The sequence below is a fragment of the Prionailurus viverrinus genome, chromosome C2 (genome assembly GCF_022837055.1).
Source record: "Prionailurus viverrinus isolate Anna chromosome C2, UM_Priviv_1.0, whole genome shotgun sequence".
In the NCBI taxonomy this organism is placed as follows: Eukaryota; Metazoa; Chordata; class Mammalia; order Carnivora; family Felidae; genus Prionailurus; species Prionailurus viverrinus.
The window spans coordinates 83,112,641-83,138,981 of NC_062569.1; the positions used below are offsets into that span (position 1 = coordinate 83,112,641).

Consider the following 26,341-nt stretch of genomic DNA (forward strand, 5'->3'; position numbering starts at 1 on the left):
TTAATAGCAGTAGGAAATGGCAAAATGTGACATGTTTGATATATTTAATTCCATGGTGTCAGAGTGACAGTTTACTCCGTTAGTCCAATATACTGATCACAATAATTTGAATAAATTTAAATAATTGCCTTTGGACATCTAGATTTAATCCAAATAAGCCTTGAATCACCAAATTCAGTTTAGGACACTAAGTCTTGATCCTGGTTGCCATCATAATCACTTGGACAATAAAATCAGAACAACTCCGGAGACTTGGCCTGAGAATTTATAGCTTTTTGAACACTTCAGATGGTTCAGATACTCATGTTTGGGAAACACTGATCTACATTATACTTCTGGCACTTAAATCAGGTTCTATTAGCTTAAGTCAACAGTTATAACAGGAAAAACGGATAATTTTACCTGTGTGTGTGTCTGTTAGTCTTGTCTCCCCACTTGAAAATACATTGGTGGAAATCAGCAAATGTTCCTTTATTTCCAGTTTAATATTTCTGTTGCAATGATTCTCAGTTGATATTTACTAATTTTACTTTAGAAACATATTTCTCTCTCCAGGATTAAGTTCATGAAGCTCAAACCTTTGGAAATGCACACATTGTTTTCAGGAGGAAGGAACTAGATTCTGAATGCCAACCACCTGCAGGAGCTGAGTAATGAGCTTCTTGGAGGAGGGAGGAGAAAAGGAGATTGTATCTTGCTCTTTGTCAATGAGTATTTGGCTGCTGTATCTAAAGCTAAAGGGGGAGGTTACCACCAAGACAATTTAAATCTGGGGGAGTTACTTATCTGTTGTGTGAACAATGCTCTGAAAGGGCAAAATTGGGAATCATGAGGCCTATGCTGTTGTCTTAAATTCCAGGGGAGGGGACCCACGTAAAGTAAAGGTTGACGTGCAAGTGTACATATAATGGGTTTAAATATCAAGTCCATCCATCTGTCTGAACAGACACCCTTGCAACCCTTCATTAACACCGCCTGTGTTGTAAACGAAGGGTGGAGAGTGAGGCCATGATGGGAAAGGGGCTGGTGGGTAATTATTATCATGTAATCAGTGTGGGATTTAAAGATCCTGGGACTGGCAGAGTTTAATTTTGGGAATCATGACATTCAAAATGATATCATCATCAGGAAGTGGGGAAAAGACAGCTATTTGAAAAACAAAACAAACCTCCTCTGACTTTTCCTCTATCAGTGGCCAATTCCCTTCCTAAAAGGACATTTACAGTCCATAGTACTGGACTCTGTTGGTAACCATACAGTGGTAGGTTTACAGCTTTACAAAAATTCCTTTAAAAACTAAAAATAACTAACAACCTTTCTGGTTAGCCATCAATATGGACAGCCTCTTATGAAGCCATCATTTTCCTTCTTTTCTGAAAGTGTCTTCTAGTTATGTGCTTTATAACCGATGTATGGAAGAATTTACCGAAGACTTTCTTTACAATGAGTTACGGCTTAGAATGTTTTTCATCCTACTGCTTCCAAAAAAACCCCAAAAAACAAAAAGCAAAAAATAAAACAAAATCACAAATCATCCATTATGGAAATAGCTCATAAAATTGTACTTTTTTCATTCAATAATTCAATAAAGGAAATGTGTTTAGAATCATTTTGTTTATAAGTCCTAAGCTAGGTTCCATGAAGGAACATGGGTTTACAATTAAGGTCTTATAAAGACTGCACACAATGTCATTGTCAAAGAACTTTAGGAATCAGCTGCTCCAAATTTTTTTTTTGCAGAGTAGGAAATGGAGCCTGTTAAAATTAAGCAAAAAAAAAAAAAAATGATGTATTCTCAATTCTTTCTTGCCTAGTTTTAGCATGGCATTCCCATAACTATCCTATCTGATTATTTACCAATACGAGTTTATCTCATCATATCATGTATACCTTTCTCCATTTTGCATGGTTTGGAGCTAGCTTACCGTTCAAGCTGTGCCATGGTATATAACATTTCTGCTTTGCTATCACTGACTTTTCTAAGTATTAGCATATCCATAGGCTTCCTTCAGATTAAAGGGCAGTAGAGTACAGGGAATAGATGTATAGGTTTCGACAGTGGGCTTCCTAGACTGCAGTCTCAGTTCTGTATTTATCTAGCCCTGTGATTGGACAGGGCTCACTAACTTTGTTATTGAAATATTAGTTTCTTCATCTATAAAATGAGGGTAATAACATAAAGCTGTTGTGAGGTTTAATGAATGTAACATATACAACCTGCCTAGCAAACGATAAATTGCACATAGATGCAGTAAGACTAGTAATCGTAGTAATAAAGTGGTGGCATGAACAGATTGGGGATCCTAGTGAGGAGAAAGAAATTCTCACTGCACAGTTCTTGATGCCTAACAAAACCTCCGGTGTACATATCTTTGATAATAATGGTTATTACATAATTATATCATTTGATATTATAAAGCACAGCTGCATGAAGAATCATTGGGAAAGCATTCTTATTTTTGCATCATAACAGTGGTATCAAATTACAAACGAGGTATGGGTGGCACCTGTGTGGCTTGGTCAATTACGCATCCCACTCTTGATCTCGGCTCAGGTCATGATCTCAGTTTGTGAGTTCCAGCTCTGCGTCCAGCTCTGCGCTGACAGCTCAGAGCCTGCTTGGGATTCTGTCTCTCCTTCTCTCTGCCCCTCCCCCGCTTGCTCTTTCTCTGTCTCACTCTCTCAAAATAAATAACTACAATTTAAAATAAAAACCAAACTAGGTATGGGAGAACTGATCAATTTCATGTGTCTGTCAACAATATTTAGAACATGAAGAGCTCCATGAATCTGAAAAGCCTTTTATTTCTAAGCAGCAAGTATATTCTCAATTAAAAAAGGAGAGAAGCGAATGGAATACATTTATTCAAAAGCATTTGCCAGGGTCTTATTATGCTATGCTGAGGTTCCATTTCAGACTTCAGACTGCAAGCAATTTCATCCATCTTCACAGAGATGTAGCGCTTGCTTGCTGGAGTCAGAATGCCTTGGCTTGGACTCTGCCTCTGGGAAAAAAAACTACACATGTCCCCAAACAGTGAAAAAGGAGTATAAGAAGGAAAGTTCTGTTTTGTGTAGTTAAAAGTACAAAGTGTGAGAAGAGTTTTGAGCAGGACCAGGGACATTTTCCCCCAGTGCTTTGAACACAGTATCGATTGAACAAATGTTTGTTGACTGTTACAGTCATAGGTACTATGCAGCAGACATTGTGACCCTACACTGCTTGACCTGACCATATCTTGTAGATAGGGCATTGAAAGCCTGGCTAAGTTACAGAATTGCAATGCACTGCCTCAGCCTCCTCATTTTCTCAGACAAGAAGGCTGAACTAATTCTTTTAATGACTAATAATGTGACTTTTAGAAAGGAATGTTATTGGTAAACGTCTAGGTCACTGCTATTTTCTTAGGCTGTATTAAAAAGCTTGGCTGACGGGGCGCCTGGGTGGCGCAGTCGGTTGGGCGTCCGACTTCAGCCAGGTCACGATTTCTCGGTCCGTGAGTTCGAGCCCCGCGTCGGGCTCTGGGCTGATGGCTCAGAGCCTGGAGCCTATTTCCGATTCTGTGTCTCCCTCTCTCTCTGCCCCTCCCCCGTTCATGCTCTGTCTCTCTCTGTCCCAAAAATAAATAAACGTTGAAAAAAAAAAAAAGAGTTTAAAAAAAAAAAAAAAGCTTGGCTGAATTCAGTAAAAGTGTTTACCTCAATGGTATATCTCATCTTACCTAAGGAACAAGTCACCAAAAATGGTGACCTAGCATAAAATTATTTATTCCACCAACCAATTTGAAATAAGTGAACAGTATATTAAATGATCATGAGAAAGGAGGTTATAGCCTCAACTGAGAAGGATAAAATTGAATATTGTAAATATTTATTGATCACAGTAGATAGAACACTCCTTTCCTTAGAAAATACAAAGAAAAATTAATACATCATATTGTTAGATCTGTTTAGAAAGATGTATAGATTAGGATACAAGCATATTTCTAAAGGCTTTTTGCAAACTTTACAGCACTATCATAGCATGATTGGTTTTTCAAGAATGTAGCTTGAGAAATCATTGTGTTCACCAAAGAAGGAAATTACCTGCCAAATGGTAGCTAGCACTATTTTTTTTCTACTTGGAGGAATTTTCTAGCTTCTATAGTCAAGCAGTTTTTAAAATAAATGCCAAGCATTTGTAACAGATTTTTTTTTAAGGAAGAGGTACCACTGTGTTTTCTGAAACTTTGTTTGGATCTGTTGCATTCCAAGCAAACTCCACTGAGCAAGGGATAAGGAACCAAATTGTCATCAACACACAGATCAGGGTCTAAAAAGAAAAGAAGTTCATTTCATACCTTCAATAGGTTTTGGTACAAAATGTGATGAAGGCTTGGTTTTCTTCACTCTGTTTCCCTTCATAATTTGACCTTCTTTATTGAGTCCTAGAAACCATGCTCGGCCTGATTCCTGCTGACGATACAGTGTAGAAGAATAAATCACATAGTAGTTTTCAAATACAGATTCCTTAAATTTGCATTCTGGAGTGAAAACATCCTGCAGAAGAAAAGGAGATACAAAAGAAAGGACGGATTTAAAAAGTTAACTAGCATATGCTTAAATGCAATGAACCTGGAATATAGGTTCTCTGTTAAGAACAAATCAGAGGCAATAGCACATAATTTCCGATAGTACTTGGTTATAAAGATTCATCATACAAAATCAAGAGGCAAGATTTCCTTTCTTTTTAAAAAATTTTTTAGAAAGTTTATTTATTTTGAGAGAGAGAATCCCAAACAGGCTTTGTGCTGTCAGCACAGAGCCTGATGTGGGGCTCAATCTCATAACCCTGAGATCATGACCTGAGCTGAAATCAAGAGTTAGACACTTAACCAACCACGCCACCCAGGCATCCCAAGATTTCCTTTCTAGACAAACTTTCCTTCACAGACAACTATTCAGGTTTGAATCACCCATTGGGCTAACATCATTCAAAGCTGTGCCCAGATCTGGTGCCAGTAAAATCTTTTATAAATTTAAGAGAATGACTATTGCACATTTTAGTGATCCTTATCATATAAAATGTATCTCTGGGAATCAAAATCAAATACAACCACAGCACCCGCAGGCTCATAGGTACACATTTGTGTACCTTATATGTACACAAATTTACTATGCAGTCAAAACTTGTTGCATTAAATCACCAGTACACTACCTCTTTGCTTAATGTCAGTAACTTTCCCTTTCATCTCTGTAACATTTTTTAAATTTAGTAATTGAAATTTCAGGTATAAAAACAAAACACCCAGAGATAAGCAGTAGAAAAAAATATTACCACTACACTGTGTGATCTTCAGTGAAACATAGAATAAAAGTTGAATTCAAGATGGAATCTTAAATATCTTCTATTTCAACATCATAATTAGTAAGTGATATAGCCAAAAGGTTATATGATTAATTCCGAGTTACACCAAAAAAAAAAAAAAATTACTGTACCAATGCCAGAACTCACATTTATTGCTTTTAGAATCGCTGCCTCTCAAAATCACCTTTTCTGCCTGAGTCTTGTTTAGTGACTTACAATGAAATTTTATAACCAATACAATAAAATCAAATCCTAACATGTCAAATGGACAAAATATATTCTATGGAGAGAAGAAATTCCTCCCCTTCTAATATAAGCAGAAGAAAAACAATTGTGATAACATCTTCTTTAGCTATATGTAAATAAGAATCCTATATGCAAAACAGATTCACAATCATCCCTGCTGCCTTTGTGATGTGCTGGAAGAATCTCTTCCTTGTAACCCTTTAAGTGTAAGGCCCCAATGGTTTCATGCAGTTACACCTGTAGTTAAGTGACTGAGGAATATGTGGGACTAAAGCTGCGTGAAATCATGTCCTTCTAGGTGATAGACTAGTCCCCTAGCTTCCTTTGCAGAAAACTACAGTGACATGTCGATGGGTGCTGGTGAAGGCCTTCAGTGACAAAAAAGACAATGGTTAAGACGCTTTCTTAATTTAAAATGGTTCTAAAATTACAGAGCAAAAAGGTGAGACTACAAAGATGGGAAGGGAAATGGAAAGGTGGTTGTAAACATTATGTATGTGTATATGTGTAATCTACACATACATAATATAGATAGATAATATATATTATTGACATATATTTATAATATTTATATGCATATCTATTTATACTATATTGATAATAACACTATAATGCCATAGGACACTCTCAATTTTAAGTAAACGTACTGGCTTAAGAATCAGAGAAACGAAAGACAAAGACCACTTCACATCTGCTACAATGGGTGTAATAAAAAAGATGGATCATAAAAAGTACTGGTGAGGATGTGAAGAAACTACAGCCCTCATCTACTGCTGGTGGGGATGCAAACAATGCAGCAGCTGTGGAAATCAGTTTGGCAGGTCTGCAAAAAAGTTAAGCATGCAATCACCATATGATCCAGCCATTCTACTTCTAGGTACATATCTAGGAGAGATGGACACTCACGTCTACACAGAAACTGGTACACAGATCTTCACAGCAGCATTATGCATAATGTGGAAGCAACTCAAATATCTATCAATGAATGAATGCAAAACAGGATGTGGTACATCCATACAATGGGATATTATTCAGCCACAAAAAAGAGTGGAGTACTGATTCATGTGACAATATGGATGAACCTCAAAAACATTATGCTAGGTGAAAGAAGCTGACAGAACAGGCCATATGTTGTATGATTCCATTTATATGAAATATCCAGAATAGGCAAATCCAGACACAAAAAAATTAGATTAGTGGTTGCCGAGAGCTGGGGGTCAGGTAAATGAGAAGAGAGGAATTTTGTATGTTTGTTTTTGTTTTGTTTTTGTCTTTTTTGGAGGGAGATGGAAATATCTTGATATTAGATTAGATAGAAGTGATGGCTGCTGATTTGAGACTAGCCATTATACAACCTCATAAAACCCACTTCCATCAAAGATAATTACTACATTGTCTTGTATACATGATTAAAAATAACAGTTTGATTGAGTAAATGATGAATTACGAGGTTTCTGTTTGTTTTTGCAATTGTTTAAAGTCTGTTCTTGAAACAGTAAAAGTCCAGGATATTGGGCAGGAACATGAGCCAGGAATAGCATTAGGCAGGGACTGGGTCTTGAACTTCTGAGCTGGTGAAGGGGGATCCCAGACACAGCACTCAGGTCCGAATGAGAGATGAAAAGTTGGGGTGCCGGGGTGGATCAGTTGGTTAAGCATCCGACTTCAGCTCAGGTCATGATCTCACAGTTCAAGAGTTCGAGCCCGATTTTGGGCTCTATGTTGACAGCTCAGAGCCTGGAGCCTGCTTCAAATTCTGTGTGTATCTCTCTTTCTGCACCTACCCCTCTCGTGCTCTCTCTCTCTCTCTCTCTCACTTTCTTTATCTCTCTCTCAAAAATAAACATTAAAAAAAAGAAACGGAAAATCAAGTGGAGTATCCCATTTAATGTCATTCCAAGGGGCTACAGAGTCAGAGTTCAGAAATAAGGCAACTAATACCTGGCTAGGGCAAAACATTTCAGGTGGAAAAAAATGTCAGAAGCTTAGTGTAGGCACTTCTAGAAATAGTGATGGAAACAAGAACACTGAGCAAACTTGGACAATCATTCTAAGTGCAACCTTTACACTATTTATATAATTTCAACATAAATACGAAGTTGTACATTTAAAAATTTACAATACAGTTGCTATTATCATTCTTTTAGTTTTTTTAAAGTTTATTTATTTTGAGAGAGTGAGAGAGACACAGAGAGACAGAGAGTGTGAGAGGGAGAGGGGCAGAGAGAGGCAGAGAGAGAATCCCAAGCAGGTTCCACACTTTCAGTGCAGAGCCTGATACAGGGCCCCATCCCACAAACCGTAAGATCATGATCTGAGCCGAAATCAAGAATCAGACACTTAACCTACCCAACCACCCAGGTGCCCAAATTGTGTAATGAGAAATGAAATGTCCAGCTAGTTAGAATAAGAAAATCAGAATTTTGCTTCTGGATCCATACCTACTCGATGTGAGACTTTAGGTAAGTGATTAATCTTTGAATTTTACATATGCAACTATAAAATTATTTTAAGGAAAGTAAGACGAAGGATGTGGAAGCATGTTGTAAGCTTTCAGAATTTACAAAAATTCCGACTCATTATTCTTCTTCAGTTTTTATTTATAGCAAGAAAAATACAATCAATCATGTAACTAGACACTTAATTCTGTGTTTTTGTCATAGAAGTTTATATCTGCTGCAGCATCCAGGGCCCTAGGCTATAAGTTAAGCTTTATTCTGCATATATTACTTCCACCATAGCTAAAAATTACACATACATACTTGTTTAAAAAAAATTATCTAGGGGTGTCTGTTAAGTGTCTAACATTGGCTCAGGTCATGATTTCAAAGTTTGTGAGTTCAAGCCCTGCCTCACGCTCTCTGCTGTCAGCACACAGCCCGCTTCAGATCCTCTGTCCCCCTCTCTCTGCCCCTCTCCCACTTGCTGTCTCTCTCAAAATAAATAAACAAATAAACTTTAAAAACATTAGCTAAAGCTTTCAGCAAACACTCGGACAGTCACAGACATTCAGAAGAGGATCTGAGGTTAAAAAGCAAGTGGGTTCACAACGACAATAAATCTAATGTGTAGTGGAGACGAATAGACTTCAGAGCTAAAGGTGATAAAATCCTGGATTACCTTAATCCAGTGCATCTAATTAAAGCAGAGCAATGAACAAGTATAAAAAGGAGGATTTTTTCCATCTTTGAAAGATTAAACAGTCATATTGCAACTCATAAATTGTGTTCATATCTATTATCCTGAGCAATCAGTTCAATGTAGGTACATAGCAAGACTTGTAGAAATATTTGTTGATGAAATAGAAACATCTCCACATGTGCATCATGTATATAGATATGTGAAATGCTTCATTTCTATGTTTATTTTCCACATTTATTATACAGAACCTTTCCAAATCCTACAAAAACAAACAAAAAAAGTTTAAAAAATCTTTCCAAATCTTTTTTTTTAATTTTTTTTAACGTTTATTTATTTTTGAGACAGAGAGAGACAGAGCATGAACAGGGGAGGGACAGAGAGGGAGGCACAGAATCTGAAACAGGCTCCAGGCCCTGAGCTGTCAGCACAGAGCCCGACGCGGGGCCCGAACTCACAGACCGTGAGATCATGACCTGAGCTGAAGTCGGACGCTCAACCGACCAAGCCACCCAGGCGCCCCAAAATCTTTCCAAATATTAAGTGTATTCAACTTCAGCTGACCTGGATTTCACTGGAATATGAATACAACCTTTGATAGCTCCAAAATTACTTTTGATCACTCATTCTTTTAGTAGAATTTACAACGAAAAACAACTGATGTTTTTGTTCTAGCATTGTACAAGCCACTATGTGACCAGTTCTATTTCACATTTCAAATACCTATTCACTCTTGCCTTGTCCTAGAAAATTAAGAATACCTGCCCATTTCAATCCAGATGACAAGGAATGTTGGAACACCACTTAAACCCAGGCCAACCGTTCAGGATTCCTTTCAGCCTCTCCCCACTTCATTTGATTCTTACCTATTCTCTATACAATTTCTCTCTCTGATCCCCAATCTCATAGTTTCACACTCTACCGTGATCCCTCTTCAATACTGAATTTCTTCCTTACTCTTCTCTCTGCATTGATATCCTGCACAGATTCAGGCTTCTCCCCTCCAGTCTTCATCTGCCATTGCCCAGGATGAGGCCTTTCCTCCTCGGTCAGCCTATAACTGTGCCAGCCTTGGCCCCTCTCACCTTCATTTGAATGGCCCCTCTCACCTCCTTTATATATAAATACCATGAGGAACAAGGAGACAGAAACTGAGGATATTTGATGGTTAAAATGTTATATTTTTTTCATGGTTGGCTATAATTGCCAATTGTGTTTTTATCATATCCAAATTCCTTGACATGCCCATACTTTCCTGTCCTCAAATGGTACTTTCCTCAGGTTGTTCTATTTCTCTATCCAATGGAACCATGACAAACGCTTTTCTCAGTCATTATAGGTAATTGTGAACTTTCCCTCATTTAGTTTCTTATAGAATTGCTTTTTTTTTTGTACTATTTAATGCACTTTGCCTCTTGTATTGTGTTTTTTCTTGTTCCTATCCTAGACATTCTGAGCTTTGCTCCAAAACCATGTTCCTCATCAATGCTTATTATGAAGCCCAGCATACTCAGCATTCAATTTATTCTTGTTGAATTAAAGAAAAATATTCTAAGGAAACAGCAAAGACTGTGTGATAAAACGGAATTGAATGACAGTATTGACTCTGTTTCTCTAGTTGTATGGTCTTGGGCATACCACTTAATTTTGATAAATCTTTGGTTTTTTTAAATTTTTTGTAACATTTATTCATTTTTGAGAGTGAGAGAGACAGAGCATGAGTGGGGGAGGCACAGAGAGAGAGGGAGACACAGAATCAGAAGCAGGATCCAGGCTCCGAGCTGTCAGCTGTCAGCTGTCAGCTGTCAGGGCCTGACACGGGGCTCGAACTTACGGACTGTAAGATCATGACCTGATCCGAAGTCGGACGCTCAACTGCCTGAGCCACCCAGGCACCCTGATAAATCTTTGTTTTACCATGAATAAAGTGGGGCAATAATTATCATATTAAAACATTTGGTAAAGACACTTAAGATCTGCATTTTTAGTAAATTTCAACTATAGAAAACAATATTGTTGACTTGAGTCACATGGCTGTACATTAGCTCTCCAGAACTTATTCATCTTGTATAACTAAAATTTTGAACCCCTTGACCAACATGTCCCCATTTCTCTTTCCAGCCCCTGTATCCATGATTATACTTTCTGCTTCTACAAGTTTATTCAAAATTCCACATATAGGCTAAAATGAACAAGTCAGGAGACTATAGATGCTGGAGAGGATATGGAGAAATGGGAACCCTCTTGCACTGTTGGTGGGAATGCAAACTGGTACAGCCACTCTGGAAAACAGTGTGAAGGTTCCTCAAAAAATTAAAAATAGATCTACCCTATGACCCAGCAATAGCACTGCTAGGAATTTACCCAAGGGATACAGGAGTGCTGATGCATAGGGGCACTTGTACCCCAATGTTTATAGCAGTACTTTCAACAATAGCCAAATTGTGGAAAGAGCCTAAATGTCCATCAACTGATGAATGGATACAGAAGTTGTGGTTTATATACACAATGGAATACTACATGGCAATGAGAAAGAATGAAATATGGCCTTTTGTAGCAATGTGGATGGAACTGGAGAGTGTTATGCTAAGTGAAATAAGTCATACAGAGAAAGACAGATACCATATGCTTTCACTCTTATGTGGATCCTGAGAAACTTAGCAGAACATCATGGGGGAGAGGAAGGGGGAAAAAAAAAGAGGTTAGAGAGGGAGGGAGCCAAAACATAAGAGACTCTTAAAAACTGAGAATAAACTGAGGGTTGATGGGGAGTGGGAGGGAGGGGAGGGTGGGTGATGGGTATTGAGGAGGGCACTTGTTGGGATGAGCACTGGGTGTTGTATGGAAACCAATTTGACAATAAATTTCGTATTTAAAAAAATAAAAACAAACACAAAATTCCACACATAAGTAAGATTAAGCAGAGCTTATCTTTTTGCATATAGTTTATTTCACTTAATTTAATGTCCACCAGCTTCATCTATGATTTTGCAAATGGCAGGATTTTTTTTAAGGCTGAGTAACATCCTGCTATATATGTATTAGTGCTAGTTTTCTTTACCTGTCAACCACCAACAGATACTAAGGTGGTTTCCCTAACTTGGCTATTGTGAAAAATGCTAAAATGAAGATGGATATATAGATATTTCTTGAAGATCCTGATTTCATTTCCTTTGGATATATTCCCTAGTAGGACTGGTTGTTGGACCATAAAGTAGTGTTAGAACCACACACACAGAAGAAAGAAAGAAAGAAAGAAAGAAAGAAAGAAAGAAAAAAGACAGACGTTATGCAAGGTGATGGATATGTTAATTAGCTTACTTGTCGTGAATATCTCACAATCTTATATACATTCTCAATTGTTAATTGTACCTCAAAAAAGCTGGAAAAAAATCCAGCATGGGTTATATTCAAACACAACTGAAATAAAAAGATAGATAATGCCAAGTGTTGACAAAGATGTGGAACACGTGGACTTCTTATACATAAATGATAGGAGAATAAATTGGTAAAAAAAAAACATTTTGGAAACTGGGCGGTGTTTGTAAATATAAGTATATCCTATGATCCAGTAATTCTATTCCTGGATTTATACACCAATGAAACCTCTCTCTCTCTTGCTCTCTCTCTCTCTCCCAGAAGACATATACAAGAATGCTCATAGAAACACTATTTATAATAGTCCCCAAATGAAAACAACCCAAATGGTCATCAATAGCAGAATGGATATGTAGTACATTCAGATAATCACACAATACTACAAAACAGTGAGAATAAACAAAATACAACTGTAAGCAGTAATATGGATGATTCTCACCATCATAATGTGGAGCAAAAGAAGCCAAACAAAAATAACTGCTACACACACTGTATGATTCTATTTACATAAAGCTCAAAAGCAGGTGAAACTAATGTATTGTGATAGAACACAGGATAGTGTTCAGCGAGGGTAGTTACTGGAATGAAGGAGAGGGAGGACTCTGGGATGTTGGGAATGGCCTACCTCTTGGTCTGGGAGCTGGTTACATGAGTGTGTTCACTTTAGGAAAATTAATTGAGCTCTGTTATAATTTGCACACTCTCCATGTATGTTATTTGTTTTCTTTTTTGATTTTTTAAATGTTTATTTTTGACAGAGAGAGAGAGATTGACAGTGTGTGAGCAGAGGAGGGGCAGAGAGAGAGGGAGACACAGAATCTGAAGCAGGCTGTCAGCACAGAGCCCGATGCAGGGCTCAAACCCACGAACCGTGAGATCATGACCTGAGCCAAAGTCGGTCACCTAACCGACTGTGCCACCCATGTGCCCCATGTATGTTATTTGTTAATAAAAAAGCTATAGAAGGGTAAAAATGTGGCAAAGATTAAGTAAAATGACAAATGTTACTTTCCTAAAACTTTGCCCTCTTTCAAAATCAAGTTTTTTCCACATAATTAGCTAACATATAATGCATGACAATTTTATACCAATAACAATCATTCATTCATAGGTTGTGGACAAATTTTGTTCAAGATGAAAAAATAACACCTTGGGATCATGTAATTTATTCAAGAAAAAATGTTTTCCCTCCAACTCACTTATTCTACTTCGCACTTTTTATTATAGGCCATTATATAATGCACACACTTACATGTTTTATTTAAATACTGCTTGTAAAACTGCCCAGGTTCAAAGTAACCATTTGCAAGTTCTTATGATAATAATAATAATAAATATAAAATGAACAGAATAGAAAAATACTATTACTCATAACACGTGAATAAATGCGCAATAAATATTCTCTGAAAAATCATTTGGATTCTCTAAATTTCTGGCTTATTATCCACTAAACAATTTTCCACATTGTCAAACTAACCTTTGGCAAATCAGTTAACCTGTCTGAATCTCAACTTCCTCTACTATGAACTGAAGATACATTTGCTACAGACTCATGGAGCTATAATGATCAAATTACATAACACATGTACAAGCTCTCTGATACCTATAAAGACCTACACAATCATTTGAAAGTACTTATTTTACATAGAAGACTTGACACCATAACCTTAAAAGTCACTACATTTTAGAGCGATATCACTCACAACTGCTTTTCCTCCTAGTAGCTTTACTTGCAAAATGTATGCTTCCTAACTGAAGCAGGAAGACGACTTGAATAATCCTGTATGGTTAATATAATTAAGTGGCAGTGCAATTACAATTTATCTTCATCCCATGCCTTATAGATTCCCATTTCCTCCTTACTGCTTTAGCTACCATGCTCCATGGGATGAATGTGCAATGGATGAATGAACATTCATAGCACTGCAGCCACTGGTCTCCTTGCCATTTCTCAAAACAACAAGGAGAGCCCATTTCGAGTCCTTCCCAATTGGTATCCTCTGTTCTTGAAAACATCTTCAATAACATATTAACACGGCTTGATCTCTCATTTCATTCAGGTCACTGCTCAGATGTGACTATCTCAGAGAGCTCTCCTGACTACCTTGCATAATTCAGCACCTCCTCCTCACTTTCTAATCCTTTATCTTGCTGCTTTTTCCTCCATAACTTAACACTAGTTGGCATGATATTACATATGGATTAAGCTCCATGAAAGCAAGCACCATGATTGTTAATTTCCCTCATATTCTCCATAGTTGATGGAATTAAAAACAATCTACTCTGAATCAAAATAATTTGCTGGAAAAAAAAACACCTCATGAAACCTAGATTTTTATTCCTGTACATGTGTAATTTGTTTTCAAATTTGGAAGATCACTTTGTCTTAAATTCCCTGTTCCCCTAAGCATAAAGAGAATTTTGTTGGACTAAGTGATCTCAAATGTCCCTTTTGATTTAAACTTTCCATAGCTTTAGCATTCATATTCAATAGTTAAATAATTTCTTGAAATTAAGGAGTCTGCATAAAATATTGGTATTTAAAAACAGTGCTTATCTACCAAAAACTGTGGTACTATATCACTATTAAGAAAACATAATAGGAAATGTAATCAGAGGAAAAAAACCTGCCTATTATATAAGTAGTTATGACTAATGACTTTATGATATGTAAAAATTACTAATTTTTGAAACATACTAAATACAAAGGGCCTTCTCATTTTGTTTTTTTTTTCCATTCCAATTAGAAACCAAAATATAAACTCTTTTTAATGCACAAAAGCATCTCCCTTATTTGCTGTGCTTTTTACTAGGTTGTATAGAAGGAAGAAAGAAATTAAAAAACATGATGATTCTTGCAACACAATTTATGTCCAACAACTCCAGAGGTAAATACTTCCTTTGGTTATAACTCCAGAGGTAGATACTTCCTTTGAATATTTGGATGTGAAGCTCCTGGTTGGCTAACTTTCTTAATGGCTTTTAGATGTATAGAATTTGAAGATCCTTGGTGTATTAGCAGCTGCTTTGCCAAGTGCATTGTCAGACATAATGATATTAAGTCAAGCAAGAGAACTTTTGTTTTCCATCCTGACAAGAGGCAAAGAAAATGCTAAAATGCATTATCTCAAATGAAGCATTTTTTTTAAACTGAGTTGCTTTGACTAGAACAAATCTAATTTTATAACTTAAAGAAAAAACCTCAACAGATATGGAATCTTTATCTATACACTTTTGAGATAATTTTTACTGGAAAACTGAGCTAATTTCTCTAAAAATAAAGCTTCTTTGTTAACATAGTCCCTGCAGTATCTTACAAGACAACAAGGTAAATTTATATCATCATAAAATGATGAAAACTGGTATATTAGAAACAATTTTGGAAGCAGACAGACATAAAGATTCAAATCCCCAATTTCTTAACTTGGACAAGTTATTTTATTTTTCTGAAGCTCAGTTTTATTATCTGTAAATTAATACTAATCATACCTTCACTATAAGGTTGAATAATTAAGACAGTAAAGGTGTGCTTTAAGTAGTCCTTGGCATATCACTCACTTTATGTACTTTTAGATATACTTTTTTAGGTGATATCTGATATCACAAATGAGAAGCGTTAGCCTGAGCAAAAGATTGAGAAAAGTCACTCTACTTGTGGAATTCAAATAATGTGTCGAGTTTCTTTTGCCTATTAGGCTAATCAAGGTTAAGCAGAGTACACAGATAAATCTGGCTATTTCTCTTTTCTGGGTAGAGGATGTTTTTATCAATCTGAGATAAGTGATGTGGTAACTTTCAGATTCTTAACATCTCCTAATGAGGCATAATACCACATAGCCATTTGACTTGGTCTCTAGCCAAAAGCTTGTGAGTATGGGAATGAGCAATTGGAGAAGGCCAGTGAATAAGAGGATATATCATATTACAATTAACTGTTATCACCAAAGTTACTTCTAGGATTCTGAACATTCTAGAGACAAGAGAGCAGACATTGAGGGAACAGTGCAATTCTCCATTAAAAACACCACTGTTGCTGTGAAGTATGTATACAGTACATACTTATGAGTTTGAAAATCAAGGCAAGTACATTGAATACCCTCAGCAGATACATGAAAGATGAAGCATGCCTCTGGTGTCTCAGCTTCTGTTTTCCTTTCTGGGGGTAAAGACGAAAGTGGGGATATTTTCAAATTCCCATATTCAAAGTTTATTTATTTATTTTGAGAAAGAGAGAGAATGTATGTGAGCAGGTGAGGGGCAGAGAGAGAGGAGAGAGAGAATCCAAAGAAGGCTCTGCTCTGTCAGCATGGAGCCTGATGTGGGGCTCAAACCCAAGAGCCATGAGACCATGACCTGAGTTGAAATCAAGAGTCGGATGTTTAACCAACTGAGCCCCCTAGGTGCCCCCAAATTCCCATATTTAAATAAAACCATTATTATACTTTTGGGAAGTCATTTGAATATTCTAAAGGGCCCCAGAAATTATCAAGTAAGATTGGAAATATATTTTTACATGAAATTTTCCAATTTTTAAAACTCTAGGTGTCAACTTTTATGAAGTCATAATATCCAGTATGAAACTTAACTTCTTGATGTATCCATTATGAATATTGGACAAGTATATGAGGCAACAGTTTCCAGGAATCTGTCAACTGGAATTGCTGGATTTGATCTTTGAGAGAAGGGGAATAAATGAAGAAAGTACTACATTAATCCTGGCTTTCTACAAGGGGTACTAGAATGAAGAGATAAAGCTGAAATATTGCACTATGGTTATTTTGAACTGGAGACAGAAATTGGAGTTTAGGACAGCTAAAAGGACTTGAATTTGTAGAGCAAGGAGCCAGAGAAAAGGAACCTGTTAAAATGGAGGTCAGGAGATTACATGGGAATTTCCTGAGGATCCTGGGCTTATGGATGAACTGAACATGTTCAAAATTAGATCTCCAAGGCCCAGTCTAGAGCAGCTACTATAGAACTGAGAGATGAATAGAGATACAAGAGGTTATGCAGGGCTGGGATATGCTGAACTTCTAGACAAGCCAGAAAGCAGAGACCTTGATAATGGACATTCACAGGAGACCTCAGAAAAGTCACAGTTTAATGATCACATTGTAAATAGGGTCCCCCTGCACCCTCCCAGATTAAAGATAGAAACAAAATAACCAAGACCTAAACACGCACACACACACACACACACACACACACACACATGCACACACACACACACACACACCAACAAGATCAAGAATATCTACTAGTTATTTATCTAAATGCCAGGAAATAAACATACAATCTTTATCAAAAGATAATGCAATGCAGTCTACAACATATCATAAAAATGTCTAATATACAATTATACAAATTATAAAACATGGATATAAGCAAGACAATGTAACCCACAATCAGCCAATTAAGAATTTCAATAAAGAAAAAAAATAAGATGATCCAGATGATCCAGTCTTTAATAGGCAAGGACTTTAAAACAGTTCTTATGGGGCACCTGGGTGGCTCAGTCAGTTGAGTATCCAAGTCTTCATTTTTGCTCAGGTCATGATCCCAGGGAATCAAGCCCCGTGTTGGATCCCACGTTGAATGTGAAGCCTACTTGAGATTCTCTCTCTTGTTCCCTCTGCCCCTCTCCCCTGCTTGCTGTCTCTTAAAAATTAAAAAAATAAAAAATAAAATAGCTCCTGTAAACGCTATAGGACTTAAAGATAAATAAGGACATAATGAGTAAACAAATAAGATATATCAGCAGAATAAAAAAGGAAATGATAGAAAAAAGAACCGAATGAAAGTGTTAGAACTGAAAAGGTCAATATTTGAGGTAAAAACAATATTGGAGGTACTTATTAACAAGCTGGAAACTGGCAAATGAAAGCATCAATGAACTTGAAGACAGATTAATTAAAATTATCCAGACTAAATTACACAGCTAAATGAAGATTTAAACACACACATAAGCGCATGCGCGCGCACACACACACACACACACACACACACTCAGCAATCTGTTGACAATATCAAATAGTCTAACCTATTCGGACACAAAAAAAATAGAATAAAGCATAAACAATGAATAAATATGGTTAAAATTTACCAAATACAGTAAATATAAAAATTCCTATAGATCTAAATTGAAGAAGCTAAGCAAATCCAAAGCAGGATAAATACATCAAAACCATAGTCAGGTACTTTATAACCAAACTCATGAAAAATAAAGAAAAAAATTAAAATGAAGCAGATAAGGGAATAGGACACATCAAGCACCACTAAACAATGGGAAGTAGAAGATAACGAGATGAAGTCATTAAAGTGCTAAAATAAAAAGCAAACTGAACTCATCCAGTGCGCATATCCTTCGAAATCAGTAAGGTAAAGTAAAAATATTTTCAGATAAACAAAAAAAGTAAATTCACTTCCATCAGACTTGAATTACAATAAATGCTTAAAGTTGTTATTCATACTGAAGAATGCCAGATAGTAACTAGGTTATATAGGAAGGGATAAATAGCACTGGAAATCATAAATATGTTGACAAATATGAAAGAATATACTTTTTCTCCTTTCAATTAAAAAATTTGCACTGAAAGGGTTCTAATGTAAGTGTGTGTGTGTGTGTGTGTGTGTGTGTGTGATGACATTGTAGAACAGACAGGGGTTTAGTTAAAATATATTGTTTTATGGTTCTTATATATTTTTAAAAGTGTATTTATTTTGAGAGAGAAAGTATGTGTGTGCACATGCACGAGTGGGAGAGGGGCAGAGAGAGAGGGAGAAAGAATCCCAAGTAGGCTCTGTGTTGTCAGTGCAGAGCCTGACGTGGGGCTCAAACTCACGAATATAGTTCTTATATTTTATGTCAAGTGTCTTATTATCAACCTAAGTAGGCTGTAATTCAGTAAGAATCTCTATTATACTCTCTAGAGCAAAAACTATAATTATAATACCAAAAACGGTAGAACTAAGAAGCCAATATAAGGATTTAAATGGAACATGAAACACACTAATTGAAAAGAAATAATAAGAGAAATGGAAAAACAAAAATCAGATGAGATAAATAGAAAACAAATAGCAAATGGTAGATTTAAAGCCAACCACATCAAGTATCATTTTCAATGTAAACAAAGTAAACACTGCAATGAAAAGGCAAGACCAAACAAAAATGTAAAACTAGACAATATTCTGTCTGCAAGTGATATCCTTAGGTCTCATAGAGGTTGAAAATAAAAATATAGAGATGATATATACAATAATAGTAAGCATAAGAAAGCAGATATGGCTATATTAATATCAGACAAAGGATACTTCAAGACAAGGAGTATTGTCAGAGGTAAAAGGGAATATTCCATAACAACTGGGGGTCAGTGCATCAGGACTTAGACACAATAATCTTACTTACATATGTGCCTAATAATAGTACTTCAAAATATACAAAAGTGACAGAACTGAAAGAAGCCAACAAATAAATCCACAATCATAACTACAGACTTTAATAATCTTCTCTCAATAATTGTTAGAACACATGGCAAAACTCAGTAGAAATCTAGAAAATCAGAATACTTCAAACAACCTGACCTAATTAATACTGTAGAACACATTACCGAACAAAAGCGAAATGAGTATTTATGTGAGTTCACATGGTACGTTCACCAAGATAAAATGCTAGCCCATATAAAAAGTCAAAAGACTGATATCTTACAGGGTATGTTCACTGACAACAAAATTAAATTAGAAAATTAATAAAATAAATATCTTCAAGGGCCTTGCATATTTGGAACTAAACAACAGATTTATATAGAATCCATGGGTCAAGAAAGAAATCACAAAGGATATTCAAAATAGTTTTAGCTGAATAATAATGAAACACAAAACATCAAAATTTGTGGGATGCAGCCAAAGGAGTGCCATTAGGGAATGCAAATAAATTCTCATATTATAATGCAAACATCCATTGACCCACTTTTGGAAATTTGACCTGCAGATATAGTGGCTTGTGTACAAAATGGAGTATGTTCAACATTATACTCATAATAAAGGTGCTTGCAATATCAAAATAACAGAAACAATCAAATGTCCTTCAATAGAGGATTAGATAAATTCTGGCACGTCCACACAATGGGCTATTATATACCAGCTGAAGACAATAAAGCAGCTCATTATGTATGGCTATGGAAAGATCTTTACAATGCACTGTTAAATAAAAGCAGCAATCTATGTGTGTGTGCGTACATATAAAATGCATGTATGCATTTGTACATGCTACCATTTGTGTTAAATATGTATATATATGCACATATGCACAAGTAGGTTTTGCTTGTATTGTGCTTAGAAGTCTCTTGAAGGATACACAAGAAGCTTGTGTTGGTATTTTGTCTCCTGGGAAGGGATCTGGGAAGTTGGAGAATAAAGCTGTAAGAAATAGATTTGCTTTGCTCTGTGAATGTATTACCACTATAAAAAATAGATTAAGAGAGGAAAAAGCTGTTGGTCAAGTAAAATTAACCTACTAGCTAAATATGGCTTTCAGACCTCTAATATAGAGTACAGCTGCATTTAAAATAGTTCTATTTTTTTAAGTTTATTTATTTTGAGAGAGAGTAAGCGTGTGTGCAATTGCATGCGAGCACATGAGTGGGGGAGGGGCAGAGAGAGAGGAAGAGAGAGAATCCCAAGAGGCTCCTTGTTCAGTGCAGAGACTGACTCAGGGCTCAATCCCATGACGGTGAGATCATTACCTGACCTGAAATCAAGAGTCGGACGCTTAACCAACTGAGCCTCCCAGAGGCCCCTAAAATGTTCCATTTTAAATGTGATAAAACTTAGCCTCTGAAATTGAAATCTACTTACCCTGGCTCACACAACAAACGAAAGCCTCATGACTACAAGGATATACTCTAAGATCACCCAATCCCATACCAAGAAATGGTGTACTTCCTGTGAAAAGTTACTGAAGGAAGAGGATCAACGAAGCTCCCATTAAAGCCACCATCCAAATGGACTAGTTGAGTGGAGGAGGATAAACAGGATTCCTTACCCCATCTTTCATGTCCCAGTGATTACAGTGCCAGGATAACCTTGAGTCTTAGTACAAGGAATATACATTAAATAAAAATCATTGTCCTTATTTGGACTCTACTTTCACTTTTCAGGCTTTCCATGACTTGGATCAATCCCAACATCCAGAGAACCCCAAAATTCTCTGGCAATACTATCCAAATTTCAATCAAAGCTGCCAAGAACACTGTGGGCTCCAGAGAATGGTGGACATTCACCTGTGAATATGCAGTAAAGGGCTTTTATTGGGCTAATGAGTCACTGTAGGCAGGCTACATAAATATTCCCACTGTCACTGGAAGAAATAACCCCAGAATTTGCTTGTGTTGCTTGTTCATTGGGTTTAAATTACACTTTCATTTAAATATCTTCCTGGCAGTGATTACAACACTCAGTGACTGGAACATTTCTCAGTGAGGAACTACTGTTATGGTCAATGAATGAGAAATGTGGGCTGGGAGGCACTGTGGCTGCAGAACACCTGTGAGGCAGGATTGCTGTGATGTTGTTGTAAGGTATTGCACACATCACAAAACCTTTTATTAATCTAGAAGGAATTTAAGATAAAAAAAAAAAGCAAATAGAAAGAATCCTGGTATCATGCAGGCACCTAGCAGGTGTGAGTAGACTGAGACCTGATATTCTATCCCTGGCATTGCTATAAAACCACATTTCACAGGTGTGCTCTGTTCAGTTTCAATCAAGCCCACACATACAGTCACACCAGTCACTTTTATTTTGACAGCCTAAAGAGTAATCTGCTAGACAAATAATTATGATAGAATTGAAAAGCTAGACTTATAGTTTTGTTTTTTTTTATAAATATCTTTTCTGCAATGCACCTTGCTGTGATGATGAGACTTCAGAAGGATAATTCAAAGTAAACACATTTACCACTAAAGAGAAATGAAAAGTAAGGGGCCTGGTTCACTTAATGCTTTTCTCTGAAGTCCAAGGTTATTGAATATATTTACCTCTATCATGTTTTGGATATACGGTCATTCAGATAGATGATAAACACACTTGTTTGATTTCATAAAAGGTGCTAAAACAAGGGAACTTCATAAATTCTGTCCTTATGGTGAATATAGAATCCTTAAAATTTAAAGCTATAAATATATAGTCTGATGCTCCACTTTATAGATGAAGAAATCAAGGTTTCCAGAGGAAGGACATAAAACAATTAAGATCCTGCTGCTAGATAATAGCAGGGTCAGAATTAGAATACAGTATCCAGTTTAGAGATCTTTGCTGGTTATGCCACAGTGCTCTGGTTATGATTTATGCCCTTTCATAGAGAAGGATGACCAGGTAAAATAGGCTTTGTACTTATAATTGTGTGTATTTTCCATTGATCAAATGATTTTGACCAATGCAGTTCAATTGCTATAACAGTGTCACTTCGTTTACCTCTTACGTAGTGAACATACTTTGCTTTTAGCCATTTTGGTTGTAGGTATTTTGCTCTTATTACATAAAACAGGCATTGGTAACCTAACAAGAGGCAGAAGGCAAAAATGGGTGACAGTTTTTACATAAACAAAATAAGAACAGAGTAATTTGACTAATGGTTTTAACTAGGGATGGTAAATGGAGAAGAGAGTGTGTTCTTCAAAGTAGAATTAGTATTTATACAAAGAGAACACTGAGTCAAAGAACAGGGGCAGGTCTATGAAACTCTGAAACTTACCAGTCATTCTACTACCTAGTGGTCTTATTAGTGTACATTGATTTGTTTGTGATTGTGGACTCATAACTTAATCCTGGAGTCATTTTCTTTTGCAAACTAATGGGTGACAAGTCAGTCACTCAAAGCATCTTCTCAGACCCAACAAAAATGGTGGACCGCTGAAATGATTCTGCTAGCATGAACGTTTACCTACAAGTCTTCCTATTTGTTTAGTGTTTGATTGCAAATCCATAAAAAGAAAAGATTCAGACATATGTGGGTAATTCATGTTCTTTACCTTCATCATCAGGTTGCTAAATCACCTCATAGAGGTGCATCCATGTTAATAGATTATATGTTAGATACATGTTCATCTCCCAAAGATTCTATCACATTTTATATACATATTTCATTTGTTGCTTCTGCTGTGCTTTCACATGTGGCAAGTCTTCCCACCGATAGCTACAAACCCAAATATCAATTATTAGTATGCTCTCTCAATTATTCTTAAAGACCTACTTCAAATTCAACTCCCTTCCCAAAATCTTCTCATTCTGTCATCTGAAAATCATCTTTTTTCCCTCTGATCCCTACCACAATTTTTTTTAATGTTTGTTTATTTTTCAGAGAGAGCGTGCAAGTGGGGAAGGTTCAGAGAGAGAAGGAGGAAGAATCCCAAGCAGTCTCCACACTGACAAGAGACAGAGTGACGTGGGGATCAAACTCATGAAACGTGAGATCATGATGTGAGCTGAAGTCAGATGCTTAACCAACTGAGCCACCGAGGTTCCCCATCCCACCACAATAATTTATCCGTGGCTCTCTTAACGTTCATTTTTATTTCATATTATATGTATTTGCAAATATGACCTTACTATGGACAACTTATTTGAGATCAGTATTTCTCTCTTACTTTTCGAATCTTGCAAGTATCTGGTACCTGGTAGCTTTTCCATAAATGTGAATGAGTGAATGAATGATGACTATAGCCTATTGCAAATGTCTGGAATAGTTTGGTGAAGTAGCCTTTGTAATGGCTCATCAAACCTAGTACTGATATATCTTCTGGAATTCAGCCTCCTTTGAACGAATATGCAAACAAAATTTATAATCCAACTATACATTTTCTTATTTCTTTGGTTTATAATTGAAAGATTACAGCTAACAATCAACAAATTAATTGCCTAAACGGAAATACCATTTATTCCTTCAGGAATATCTGAAAAACATTTTTTAAAAAGTAAACAGGATTATACATTCTCAAGGAGCCTACAATATGACAGAATAAACACAGGTATAAAGCAACATCATTTTCACATTCTGTTTGCTTACAAAAGATGAAAATTTGTGTAGGGTGTCTATAAGAGATATTAATAGTTTCTTTTTTTATAAATTTTTTAGTACTTATTCATTTTTGAGAGAGACAGAGGGAGACACAGAATCCAAAGCAGCCTCCAGGCTCTGAGCTGTCAACACAGAGCCCGAGGTGGGGCTCCAACTCACCAACTGTGAGATCATGACCTGAGTGGAAGTTGGATGCTTAACCCACTGAGCCACCCAGGCACCCCTACTTTCTTATTTTAATGTTTATTTATTTTAGAGAGAGAGGGTGAGCACAGGAGGGGCAGAGAGGCGTGGGACAGAGGATCTGAAGCGGGTTCTGTGCTGACGGCAGCAAGCCTAATATGGGGCTTGAACTCACAAACCAGGAGACCAAGACCTGAGCTGAAGTTGGATGCTTAACTGCCTGAGCCACCCAGGCACCTGGATATTATTACTTTCCCAAATTGAGAACCAATTATGTAGAATTTCCAATATATTTTAACTTGATAAAATTCATTAACATGTACTAGCAAAAAAAAAAGTGGTATTCTGGGTCTTGAAGAATAAAAACAGAATGCTAATGATTCTTTTTTTATGTTAATACTTTTAGAATTACATGTGAGTCATTTAAGAGTAAACCTATTCTTTTGATATACTCTAAAATGGTACAGTTTTTGTTTAGTTCTTGTGGACAGTACCCTACTATCCCCATAAAGTCTTATATAAAATGCTGTTTAAAACTTAGGAATACATAACTTTTACATATATATATATATATATATATGCTTCTATACATATGAAGCTGCTAGAAAGGCTATACTTCCATTTTTTATACAATTTTTTATACATTTTTATACAATTTTATACAATTCTATTAAAGCCATTTTTAGGAAATACCAAATGAATAAAGAATTTTATTTTCAGATCACTGACTAAAAACCATCAATTCAATTTCTCTTGAATAATAATTTAGACTCATTACCTATTTTCACTTTCATGCTTCTATATAAAAACATAAAATTAGAAAAAAATGAATTAAACAATTTTTAAAAATGAAAAAGAGCCACTGTCTAGAATGAATCCTAGCTCCTCTTCTATTAATCTCAAATTCTTTTTACAACTTTAGTTGTAAAGTTTGAGGTTCAACTGTATTTGACTTTGGTATTTGACTTTGGTTTTCCCTGAAGTGTGCCCAACACGTTCAAACAGTCTTTGCTCTTTTCAGATAGTTTTCAGTTTGGCATTCAATTTTTTTTTTCCTTCTTGGTAGAAATCTGGATTATTAGAAATGAAGCCAAATGGAAACTTGGAACTTTTCTAAACCATTTTATAAAAGGGAAAGACCCAGCCTTGGAAGCCAAACTCACTACTGATGACATTCTCTTAACTTGAAGCCAAGTGGCAAAGTGTCACAGCGCCTCACCAATTTAGCTTATATTCAGTCTGAATAGAATTTGACCATTTTCCCTAATAGAATCAGCATGCAAATTTCTAGCATTCAACTTCTGAAAAGCTGTATTTAAAACTACTGTGTGGGAGAGCAGAACAATATGTGAAGGAGATATTATGCTAGACTTGACAAGTTTTAGTTTCTGACACATGTAGTCTTTATTTGAGCAATGGCAAAAATTTAGATACTATGTATTTTTAACAATTTCTCATAAAAAGGTCTATAAAACTACAAGTATATATTTGCTTGTATTCTCATGTTCAATATATATTTTATATATGCATCAGCTATAGTTGGGTCAGCTAAGGTAAGTAGAGGAAAATAAGGTTAATGTGAGGTTGACAAATGAGCTTATTTGATGTTTAATTTTTGGATAACCACGGAAATAATTCTACAATCCATGTATGCTTTCAGCTAACATTTAAATTCTGTGTTCCGATAACCAGTTAATTATCTGGAGATTAATAGCCCTTTTAGTCTGATTTTATAATATTGTGAGGCATAAGACTGAATAATAAAATCTCCTTTTGGACAAGGAAGAACTTCCTGGAAGAGGCTGCATTTGAACCTTAAAGAAAGCATAGGAAATTAGTAGCTATAGAATGAGAGAAGAGAGGGAAGGGAATAGAAGGGAAGGGAAGGGAAAGATTTTATTAATCCAAAATCAATTTATAATATTCCAATAATCGTGTGATTTTATGAATGAATCAAGTCCAAAGAGTCACTAGTG

General features: G+C 36.1%; 1 protein-coding gene across 4 annotated transcripts in view; it reads right to left on the minus strand.

Annotated features, from left to right (window-relative positions):
- Positions 1-26,341, minus strand: part of FGF12 (fibroblast growth factor 12) — a 580,425-nt gene that overhangs the window by 14,205 nt on the left and 539,879 nt on the right. For all 4 annotated transcript variants that reach the window (XM_047875356.1, XM_047875354.1, XM_047875353.1 and 1 more), the window contains one exon: positions 4,341-4,539. In XM_047875356.1, coding sequence (XP_047731312.1) covers positions 4,341-4,539 — 199 coding nt within the window. The remainder of the gene's footprint in view (positions 1-4,340; positions 4,540-26,341) is intronic.